The sequence below is a fragment of the Quercus lobata genome, chromosome 4 (assembly GCF_001633185.2).
Source record: "Quercus lobata isolate SW786 chromosome 4, ValleyOak3.0 Primary Assembly, whole genome shotgun sequence".
NCBI lineage: Eukaryota > Viridiplantae > Streptophyta > Magnoliopsida > Fagales > Fagaceae > Quercus > Quercus lobata.
The window spans coordinates 43,135,331-43,147,406 of record NC_044907.1 but is presented as its reverse complement, the minus strand read 5'-3'; the positions used below and the strand labels follow the sequence as shown (position 1 = coordinate 43,147,406).

Sequence of the window (12,076 nt, the reverse complement as noted above, 5' to 3'; positions counted from 1 at the left end):
GTTGTGTGCCCGAAGGTAGGCTATAGCTGTTGATGTATGAACTTTGTTTATAATTAAATAAGACCTCCGTTTCTACTATAAAAAAAATTAAAAAAAAAAAAAATCTTAAATAGATTAGCATTGTGATGCTATTTGGAATATTTCATTGATTCAGCAAATTAATAAGGGCAAAAATTATTATTATCATAATATAAAAAAAAAATTATATAAATTTAACAATCAGGAACAATTTGGAACAAAGTTGGATCATTTGAAATACTTTTATGGTCATTTGACTACAAATTTGGAGCAAAATTTTTTTTAGAAGTAGATTGATTTGAAATTGTAGTAGACTAGTATTAATACTTATCTTTTAACTATAGATATTCTATGTTGTTCCTTAGATTCATTTCTTAAGATTTAATTATGTGGCTACTTAACTAAAACATACATTTCCATCTTATGAGAAAAAATTCATATGACAAAATCTTAAAAATGGAATCTAAGGAATAGCACTTAAGTACTGTACTTAAGTCTCTCTCTCTCTCTCTCTCTCTCTCTCTCTCTCTCTCTCTCTCTCTCTCTCTCTCCTCTCTCTCTCTCTCTCTCTCTCTCTCTATATATATATATATATGTATGTATGTAAAAATAAAATAATATTGAACTGAGAGTTAGAATCCTCAAATCGATAAATAATACAAAATTCCAGATTGGTGTGAAAAGAATCCCGAATTTGCCACTAAAACCGTGACAAAACGATGTTTGAACACTCACAAGGGACAAGTAGACAACAAAATTTGAATTGGCTAAGTATATTTTTTTTGGCGAAAATGCACTTTTGGTCCCTACATTTTGGGCCTATTTACAATTTGGTTCCTAAATTGATTTAGCTCCTAGGTCAGTCCCTGATTTTCAAAAATCGTTTTTAAAATAATCCCTACCATCAACCCAGTGACAGAAAATGCTGAGGTGGCAAACAGAGGTCCTAGTTGTCAAACCCATTTATTAAAATAATAATTAAAAAGCCAGCGTGTCCTTCTTACACCCACGTGACACTGCCACCTCATCCATGTCAGCATTTTAATCAATAAAATAAGCCACGTCAGAAAATTAATCAATTAAAAACACATTCCAGCACTAAAATAAATCAAAAATCATATATATTTAATTTAAAAAAAATTTCTTCATGTTCTTTATGTTCTTCAATTGTTCTTCGTGTTCTTCCCAAATCAAACCCAGCAACAAAAACTCAAACCTGTCACAAGAACACAAACCCAGCAACCAACAACTCAAACCCAGATCACTAGGACATAAATGACAACAACAAGAAAAAACCCAAATTCAACACCTCAGAGATCATCAAACCCAACACCGTTAGATCTACTACAAATCAAGACCATTGAATTCTTCATGTTCTTCCCCAAATTCTAACACAATCAACACCGAATTCTCCAACAAATCAAACCCATAAACCCAGTAAACAAACCAATCTCCAACAAACCTATAAACCTATAAATTTTCTTGGGAAACAAACACAAAAAACCCAATAAACATGCATTTTCTTGTTCTTCCCTATTCTTCATGGCAGAAACCCATCTTCCCCACAGCGACACCGATCTCCACGGCCACATTGATCTCCACCTCCATTACAGACCACCCACCCCCACAGAAACCCAGAAAAACCCAACCACCTCCAACGAAACCTGTAAACACGAATCCAAAACCCACAATCCAAGACCCATGGCCACACCGATTTCCACAACCACATCGATCTCCACGGCCACAACCCACCCCAACGAAAACCCATAAAAACCCAATCAAACCCACTACCACCATCACTGATCAAACAAGAGAGAGGGAGAGAGAGTAACCTGCTGATTGCAACAACGATGGTTGAAGATTCGAGTTTTGAGGATGATCAATAGCGATGGTTGAAGATCCGAGCTTCGAAGATTCGAGGATGGCAACACCGATGACATCGTTCGTGCATCTCATCTCCTCAACACCGAGATCCGCATCCTCAAGGTCCTCTCTCTCTCTCTCTAGCTAGAGTTTCTTCAGCAATACCATGAAAACTAAAGTAAGCCTCTTAATCCGTTTGTTTTCATATTTTTTAATTTTTTATTTATCTATGCATTATAATTTTAATTTTATTGATCAATTTATGAAAAACAAATTCTAGTTTTTATATCTATTTTAATTTTAATGTAAAGCTTTCTTTTTCAAAAAAATATATATGATTTTTGATTTATTTTAGTGCTGGAATGTGTTTTTAATTGATTAATTTTCTGACGTGGCTTATTTTATTTATTAAAATGCTGACATGGATGAGGTGGCAGTGTCACGTGGGTGTAAGTGGGACATGCTAGCTTTTTAATTATTATTTTAATAAATGGGTTTGATAGCTAGGACCTCCGTTTGCCACCTCAGCATTTTCTATCATTGGGTTGATGGTAGGAATTATTTTAAAAACGATTTTTGAAAATCAGGGACTAACCTAAGAGCTAAATCAATTTAGGAACCAAATTGTAAATAGGCCCAAAATGTATGGACTAAAAGTGCATTTTCGCCATTTTTTTTTTCTTTCTTTTTCCCCCAAATCAATATGCATATGTTATTTTAGTGTCTAGATAAAAGCATATAAAGGTTTTTTTTTGGGTTAAAAAAAAAATATATATATATATAAATATATATATATATATATATATAAATATATATATATATATATATATATATATATATTTGAGTGTGATCCTTCACATTTTCTCCAACGTAGGTAACCCAAAAGTGCTATTGTACGACAAAAAGGAATATTTGCAGAATGACAAAACAATATGCTCTATATATACATGAACGAGATAATTTTTTTAAATAAATTTTTTTTTTCAAGAAAGTTTTTAAATGAAACTTATTTTTTTTTGAGAAACTTTTTAAATGAAACTTGATAAAAGAACTTTTAATTTAGTTTGTATGAAAACTTTATAATATCTAAGTAAATAATAAAATCCCTCAACAAAAAATATATATATATATATATAAATATATATATATATATATTATAAAAAAAGAATATTTTCTTAATTTTAAACTCAGCCACTTTTCTGAGCAAAAAATAAAAATAAAAATCAGCCAAATGAATTACAAAATGTAAAATAAGTATCTGTTTGATATTAACATAAAGTGGAAATACTATTGTTTGTAAGGGACCCACCCACCATTTTGATTGGTAAGAGATAATCTTAGAATGTGTCGTTGCACCTTCACCGCAATTGATTCGCCAAAATAGAATGGCCAATAATGTGTTTACCAAACGTACGTGCATCTTTTATTGTTGTCAATTGTGATCGGTTGATTTATTGTTGTCAATTGTGATCGGTTATAATGCTGAAGGATGGTTCACCTAACATACCTCTTTCTTTCTTTTTTTAAGAGATCTAACATATACTTTGAACGGACCATCTAGAGTTTTTATATATATATATATATAAACGTTTCTGCCTTATTAGTAAAATCTTCAAGGAGTATAAACGTTTCTTATGGGTTTCTAACAATAAAATCTTCAAGGAGTATACATGCATTGGGAATTTTAATTTTCCTATATATGGGTTTCTTGCAAATTGCTCTTCAAAATATTATTTTACCGTTCCAGAGAGATCTGAAAATTTTAAATTGTTGTACAATCTTATCATCATTCAACAATGCTATGTGATTGCTATGAAACCCCGAAAGTTTAATTAATTTTAGTGAATATTATTCATCCAGGTGCACAATCCTTTGAAGGGATTCATCCAAGGTCATATTTTTAGACAATTTCATTGGTGGCCATCTTTAGGGTTTTTTTTTTTATTTTTTTTTATTTTTTATTTTTTTATTATCTGGTCTGTATTAAAAGCAGGTACGTGTATATATGGATAACTCAAATACTCAACCATTTCTGGATTCCTCATCAGTCATCAAACATCCTAGAAAAATGGTGATTTGGACCATTATCTTTATATTTTATTTCGATAATTCGATTATAGAAGGAAGATTTGAACCATACATGATCTCTGTTGAATATATTAAACGACGCCAGTTAAACGACAAGGCTTTGGATGACTCTGGATCATTATCTTTATATTTTATTTCGATAATTCGATTATAGAGAAAGGAAGATTTGAACCATATATGTCTCTGTTGAATATATCAAAAGACGCCGACAAGGCTTTTGACGACTCTGGACCATTATCTTAGTTGTGGAGATATTCTAGGAACAAAGAGTAATATCAAAGCATGAGTGCCTTACAAAACTTACATGTTGATTAGAAAATGGCACTACCATCTCTTTTGTCATGTTGGTACCGAACTCTGATCTTTGGGACCATGGAAGGGATTCGAACGTGCATGTACTACACACTAAGACTAAGTACTGCAATCACTTTTTATGTACTACCAGAAGAAAACGAGTTTGTACTGCTGAATTTATCGAACAGTACCAAATCCCCAGGTCAACTAATTAATCCATCTCTTTAATCAAAATTCAAACCTAAACACACTCTGACATTGGCTAATTGCAAGATATCTTGTCCATGTCAAAGTTTGGCTCCTCTGCAGAACTGTTTTAGTAGTTATAGCTACCCAATCCCATTGCGACATGTTGGCATTGAACAATTTCGAGCACTCGCTACAACAGTCAACTCTACAAGTTTTAGTATATCCAATTATCCAAAAAAAAAAAAAAACTCTACAAGTTTTGGGGCTTCTAAGAGTGAGGTTTATGAGCTAATTTTGAGCAATATTACACGTACACAAATTTTCACAACTTAAAATAATAGTTAGTTTTTTTCAATAATAATAATAACAATAACAATAATAATAATAATAATAAATTCTGATTAGAACAATATCACTTTTATATAGACTCGTTATTAATATTATTTTTTTTATTATACATTAATTATTGCAAGTCATGTCAACAGTATGCAGTAAAATATTTTGTATCTCTAAATTTATTAATTAATTTTGGTTAATATAATTAGGATTTTTTTTTCTTTACCTTTTCTATTGGTTGGGCTGCAATTGAGGGTGGTAATCTCTTCTTATTTATATTTAAATTCCTCAATCGTCCCTAATTTGAGCAAGATATGATCATAGCTTTTTTATATAGCACCAAGGAATTTACCAACAAATTTAGTCAGTACTAACATTGCATAGTACGTATATACCATACTACCAAAGCATTAAACTTTTATTTTTTTTAGAAACTCCCTAAGCATTAACCTTGATCTGCATATTTAAACATATTTTCATTGTTTTCTAAATAAATAAAAAACAAAAAACATAGTTTCATCCCATTTAGGATGTATTTTAGTCAATATAACCACAACTTTTTATTTTTTTTATTTTTTATTTTTTATACAAGATAGAAATTCTATTCTAACCTAATCTAAGTGTATATATGTGTGAAACTTCCTCTTAGAAACTTGAACCCTAGTCCTTGCCCCCCCCACACCACAAACACTTAATACTTATTGAGAAATTATACATGCATGTAATTGATTTTTAATTAATTATTTTTAAAAATTATTTTCTACATGGAGAGAAAAAAGTATGACGTAAATAAATTATTGTATACAATAATCTACCTATTCTTTGTTTATAAAAAATAAATAACCTATTCTTTAAAATAATTATTAAGAAAAACATGATGCTTATTAATAATACCATCTAATTTTTACTTTCATGATGAAAAACCTAAGGTTAAATCTAGATTAAGGAGGAGGGGGAAAAAAAAAAAAAACCCATGAGTGATGCATTGGGTCTAGACTATATACTATTTATCATAATATATATATATATATTTAGGGCAAATAGGTTGTTAATTATTCATGTGTAATAATTATTTATTACATGGTAACATTTTTATTACATGAAATAGTTATTGCTTGTTACTAACTATTCCTTAGTAGTTTCTCCAAAAAAAAAAAAAAAAAAACTAATCCTTAGTAATAATTAAGGAATAGTTATGTATTTCTATTTATTAAAAGAAAAGTTATTTTATTTCTAAAATTGTTATAATGGCTATTCCTTAATATATGTAACAATTTTTAAAATTACTATATTTTTAAAAATATAAACTTTCTATAGGTAACCACCATACTAATGAATGAAAATAATTATTTCACTACATCTTTTATTTCCTGTTATATAAGTTACTATTCTTAATGTAGCTCCACTAATTGTAATAGATTGATTCTAAAAATAAATAAATAAACAAATAAAAATGTTAACGAATGTTCTAAGAACATTTTTTAATGAACCATTTAAGGAAAATTCTTATGAGAATAAGAAAAAAGAAAAAGAAAATAATATTTTGACATATTTTTCTATTTTCTATAAAATAGTTTCAGAACTTTTCTAAAATAATTTCTCAAAAATTACCTTAACCACACCAAAGGACCCATAAAAAAAGATTGTACACCCTTTTTTTTTTTTTTTTTTTTGAAGAACCCTTTTTTTATAAATATAAAATCTAGAATAACACCCCAATTAATTTATTGCTTTCCAAGGAAGAAAAGTGGACAATTAATTAGCACAAAGTAAAGTAATTTACATTACTTCACAAAAGTAATCTGAAATCACTAAAAAACGTGTCCTTTTTACGTTACGTCAAGGGTGATGATAAACCCATTTTTTTTATAATGCGATCAACCTCTCCCGTGTCCTGACGCACCAAACAATCCAAACTTATCGCTCTCTCTCTCTGCTCTCTCTCTCTCTCTCTCTCTCACTTGTCTATATAAATCTACCCAGAAGAGCCCAAGTTTTTCATTGTAAAAGCCCATACCAAAAAAACTCAACAACCAAATTCAAATCTTTCTTCTTCTTTTTTCTCTCCAAATCTATAGCCATGTCTCAGGTACTCCTCACCAGATCCCTCTTCTTTTTCTTCTATTTCAAATCTGATTATTGTTTCATGTGTTTATTTTTCTGGGTATTTTTGCCTTTTCTTCATGTTTGATATCACATGTATGATGGGTCTTTGTGGATTAACATGTTCTGTTTCTCTCTGGATCTCTCTTAGTTTTAGAGATTTGGTATCAATGTTAAGTTTGGGCTGATGTAGCTTGTGTCTGAACAACATTAAGGTACTTTGAATTGTATTCTTTGATGGGTTGACTGACTTTGTTTTAAGGACTCAGCCAACCCAAAAAAAGAAAAAGGAAGTTTGACCTGTTCCACAGTTTGCCTACTATTTTTGGAGATTATGAGCATTGGGATTGAATGAATCCGTAGATTGGTTGGAAAAAAAAAAGGGATAATGTAGGTAGGACACAAATCAGCATAAATTTGTGAGTTGTGGTTAATAAATCATGTGGGATTTGCTTTTGTTGTTGTTATTGATTTATTTTTTAGCAACTAATGTGTAAGAGATTACTCTTATGGGATTTGCCAATGTGCTCTAGCTCAAATGGCGCCTCCTCCGCTTGTAAGTGTTAGGTGGAGGGTGAGGTCATGGGTTCAAGATCCACTACTTGGATTTTCTGTGTATAGAGGATTGTTTTAGAAACCCATTGGGCTAAGAAAAGAGAAACCTTGACTAAACAACTTGGATTTGCTGTGTATAGAGGATTGTTTTAGAAACCCATTGTGCTTGCTTAATGCCTTTTGATTCGTTCTGTGACTGAAGGTTTTTTGGGGATGTGTAAAGTTTGACAGAAAAACAACTTTTTATGTGAAATTTGAGAAAGATATGTCTGATTTTTATTAGATGACTAGGTTGGGACTGCTGCTAGTATTTAGTTGAGTTTTACTTTGCAAGAAGAAACTTTTGTTCAATTGTGCAATTTTAAGGGTGTTTAAATGTTGTATTCATTTTGTACTCTAGTTTTGCTTTTGGGCATTGTTATAGACTTATATCTGTTTGCATTGTGAAAATTGAGAGAGGAAGTTACTTGCTTTAAATCAAGATTTATAGACTTAAAATAAAGGTACAGAAAAAGGAGGAATGAGAAGGCAGAGAGGGTGAATTTAAATGATTAAGATGCAGATGTGAATGTTTGTAGTCACCAGTTTCCAATGTAATGAACATGCCATATATGTAAAAGAAACCATCTTTCATGTATGCTTAACAACTTATTGAAGATCTAAACAATCAGAATTACTTTCTGAAAGTTGGGCGGTTATGGGAACTAATCAAGTGCGTTCTGTTGTCTCCAAGTGAACATACCACTTGAAGAAAAAGGGCAATTACATATCAGGGGTTATTAATAATTTGTACTCTGTAATTTTCACTAAGCTTCTGAAAAAAAAAAAAAAAAAAAAAAAAAAAAAAAAGACAAATCATAATTCAGGGTCTTAAGGCTTATGCACCTCAAATTTGCTCAAATTTTAAGGTTTACACCTCAGAGCTTGATGCATTTTCATCTATCTTAATATTCAGCTTTATGCTTAATACTGTTGCATCTATCTATCTCAAATATTTATGTGATCAATGTCATTTTGGCATCATAGTGGTGGAGTAAGTTTTAATGCAGTTCTTTGTGAATGTTTTCCTTGACCTTCATTTTCATTGTTTTTAACCTGAAACTTTATCTGGTCTTGGTGCAGACTGTTGTCCTCAAGGTTGGTATGTCCTGTGAAGGCTGTGTTGGGGCTGTGAAAAGGGTTCTGGGCAAAATGGAAGGTTTGTTGCTGCCCTGACAGTTTAAATTATTTCTGTTGTTTTACTTGCACGCCTCTAATGGCACTTATCTATCAGAAAAAATGTAACTTATAGCGTCTCCTCTCTCTCTCTCTCTCTCTCTAAATTTTCTTTCAAGTATCTGTTATTCATTTATAAAAATATGCAACTAAAATTTTTCCAATGGCCAAATGGTTGTTAGGGCTTTGCTAATTTGTTAATATTCTGCCTCTGAGTGCAAATAGTCTAGGTCTTATCCCAAAAATTGAGTTTCTGAATTTTCTTCTTTCTATGCGTGCTTGTCTTGGTTTGATAGTGCGGTTTCCTATTCTGTGAAGTCTAAATTATGTTGTTGTGGTCTTTTGACATTGAACTTCTGGAATCTTACTTCACTAACAATGAAATTAAGTTAATTAATTTAAGGTTATTATGTCTTGACAGCTCTGTTGTAGTTGACCAGAGTGAAAATTTAAATCTATACTAACAGCTCTTTTGTCCAATTTTGTAATAATTTGTGCTTTCAGCTGATGAAGTTTGAAAGTTTATCAGTTTCTCCTACAAAGTGGTTTGGGACATGTGTAGTAGTTAAAACAAGTCTTTCTGTCCAGCACTTGGTTTAATGTAATTGATATTTTCAAATAAAGAATTATCTTTGGTCAAAAACTCAAAAAAACTCTTTTCATATGGCTGGAAATGTGCACAGCTATACTGATTTGGAAATTTAGGTGAGAGATTTAGGCTTAAAAAGCATGGTGGTTATAATTGGTGTCCATTCTTGTCAACTTCAGGTGTAGAATCATATGATATTGATTTGAAGGAACAGAAGGTGACAGTGAAAGGCAATGTGCAGCCTGAGTCAGTTCTGCAGACCGTTTCAAAAACTGGGAAAAAGACTACCTTCTGGGAAGCCGAGGCATCAGAAGGGAAGCCTGCAGAAGCAGTTGCTGCTGCTTAAAGACTTTTCTCCATTTGCTTTGTGGAAGTAGTCGATTATAGTTGTTGGACTTAATATAATATATAGCGAAATTATGTTAAATGTGGACACATAATGTACTTTACATGCTTTGGAAGTAATCATGTAAGCAATAACGATTTCTTGGGTGCTTGACTTGTTATCTTATGTACAAGTAATTAATTAGAGAATGTGTTTCTTGTGTTATTCCTTCTCTATCATTCCCAGATTTAATGATCCATTTGAGTGCTTGTGGAGGCCAAAGAAAGTATGCAAGTATGACTACTTTTTATTTTGCTATTCTAAAAACCGAGGCTGATGATTGTTAAAGTGTAGGCCAATGGGTTCTGAAAAAAAAAGAAGTCTAGGCCAATGGGTTCTGAAAAAAAGAAGAAGTCTAGGCCAATGGTTCAGATCGATTCACTAACATAAATATTGCTAAACCTGCACATCAATTACCCTTTTAAATTATATATTAGTGCATCGATGGGAAATTTGGAATCATTGGCCTCGTTGTAAACTATCATCAAGATGTTAGGGTTGGAAAATTCAAAGTTGTCAACGTTATTACTTTTGTTTTTATTGAATTTTATTATCATTTAACTAGTTTGATTAGTAAACATTTAAGGTTATTTTATAAGAGTTTTTATATAAAATAATTTGTATTTTATCATTTAACCTTTGTATACTTGGTGAAATTTACGTAGATGATAAATTCTATATAAAAATAATTTGATATATAATATATTTATGAGTTATGACTTGTGTGTGTGCGCACACGCATGTGTTTTGGGTTTATCTTGACTAGTTTATCGATACCATAATTTAGTTCTCATGTGTGTGCGCACTTTGAGTTAATCCTAACTAGTTTATTGATACTGATAATTATTCACTCTCCTCTTATATAATAAGAAGGTAGAACAAATAGGTTATTATTCCAAAACTTTTTCTGTGAAGGTAATAATTCCAATTTTAATAATAATAAAAAATGCATTTTAATCAACACTAAATTGTGACTGATTAATTATTAACTCTCCTCTTATATAATAGTAAATTACACTAATTAAATTAATGGTGGAATCTACATGTGAAATTATAAAGAATTACGTTGCTATATTCCTTGAGAATTTGATAATTTTCCCTTGTGATTAGAACAATTAACCATGCACAACATAACATGCCAAAAGGGGTGAGCTCGGGTTCAACATTCTGAGCATCTGTGGCAATATCCCAGCAATAGAGTGGGGAAAACAAACCCATTGCTGCATCTTGAAACCTGGGTTTGACTAAAATGTGGTTATAGGGAGTGCTCTTAAAGACATGTATGAGTCTGGAAAACTAAATGAAGCTTGGAATGTCTTTGATAATCTATCTACCAAAAAAAAAAAAAAAGGTTTCCTGGAATACCATGCTTGTGGGATATGCCCAACATGGTTTTGGGAGGGAAGCTTCAGAGATCTATAACATAATGCATAGTAATGGGATCAAACCTAATGGTATTACTTTTCTTGGAATATTATTTGCTTGTGGGCGTGTGTGACTTGTAGAGGAGGGATGGCACCACTTCAATTCCATGATGAAAGACCATGGCATTGCCCCTAGGACAGATCATTTAGCTTCTTTGGTCAGCCTCTTTCCCCGTAAAATATAGACAAAAGAGCTTTTGAACTCATTGATCCAGAAGATACTTCAGCTCAGATCATGCGTTCAAATATATATGCTGAGGCCAAGATGTGGAATGAAACTACACAAGTGCAAAAAATAATGGAATAGGAATTAAAGAAAGATACAGGATATAGCTGGGCTGAATTGAAGAACATTAATAAATATTTACTTTTCTGCATATCATTACACACAATTCCAATAAACAAAATCTCCATGAGGTTTTGGATGCATTGACACTTAACAGTCCAGTTTGTTTGATCCAGGATACATACCTGATTCCATGTTTGTATTGCACTGTGGGGAATAAAGTATTTGGTCATACATTACAGTCCTTTACATGTGAGAAAATAAGAGAAATGAATCCATGATGGTCTGAGATGATATTGAATAAGGAATAAACAGTATAGAAAGAATCGAGAAAAGTCAAAATTTTTCTGACTTGTCATTGTAACTTGTAAGAAAGTAAATCTAAGGTCACATTTCCCACATAATGTTGTAGTTGAACTAAGGAGGGAGGGAAGATCAGAGACTGATGGTGTGGGAGAGGGTCCTTGGTGAGAGGTTAACAAATTCAAGGGCTTGAATTCTTAGTTTCAGAGGGTAATCCGCTGACACACCCAATTCTTGGGCTGCTCCTGTCGACCATTTCAACGACAATTGATGTCCTAATTGATATGGAACTTACTTCCTCTTTTCAGAAGACTTGTTCTGCTGCTCTGGAGATTATTGGACTAGGTTCTCTTATAACTGTGTTCGTGAGCTTTTTGTTTGAGCAAAGATACACGGTTCAGAGGGTCTGCTGTTAACCTCATTCTCAC

General features: G+C 31.8%; 1 protein-coding gene across 1 annotated transcript; it reads left to right on the top strand.

Moving 5' to 3' along the window:
• Positions 1 to 6,710: 6,710 nt before the first annotated feature.
• LOC115986310 (copper transport protein ATX1-like) lies at positions 6,711 to 9,800 on the top strand. Its single transcript, XM_031109173.1, has 3 exons — positions 6,711 to 6,877; positions 8,569 to 8,644; positions 9,430 to 9,800. Exons 1-3 carry the CDS (start codon positions 6,869 to 6,871, stop codon positions 9,594 to 9,596), a joined length of 252 nt encoding a protein of 83 aa, XP_030965033.1. The 5' UTR covers positions 6,711 to 6,868; the 3' UTR covers positions 9,597 to 9,800.
• Positions 9,801 to 12,076: the final 2,276 nt, after the last annotated feature.

Bases quoted from the DNA above. Each gene is read 5' to 3' on its own strand.
- LOC115986310 (XM_031109173.1), top strand. The intron at 8,645-9,429 runs GTTTGTTGCTGC...TGTCAACTTCAG, and splicing joins GGTTCTGGGCAAAATGGAAG to GTGTAGAATCATATGATATT.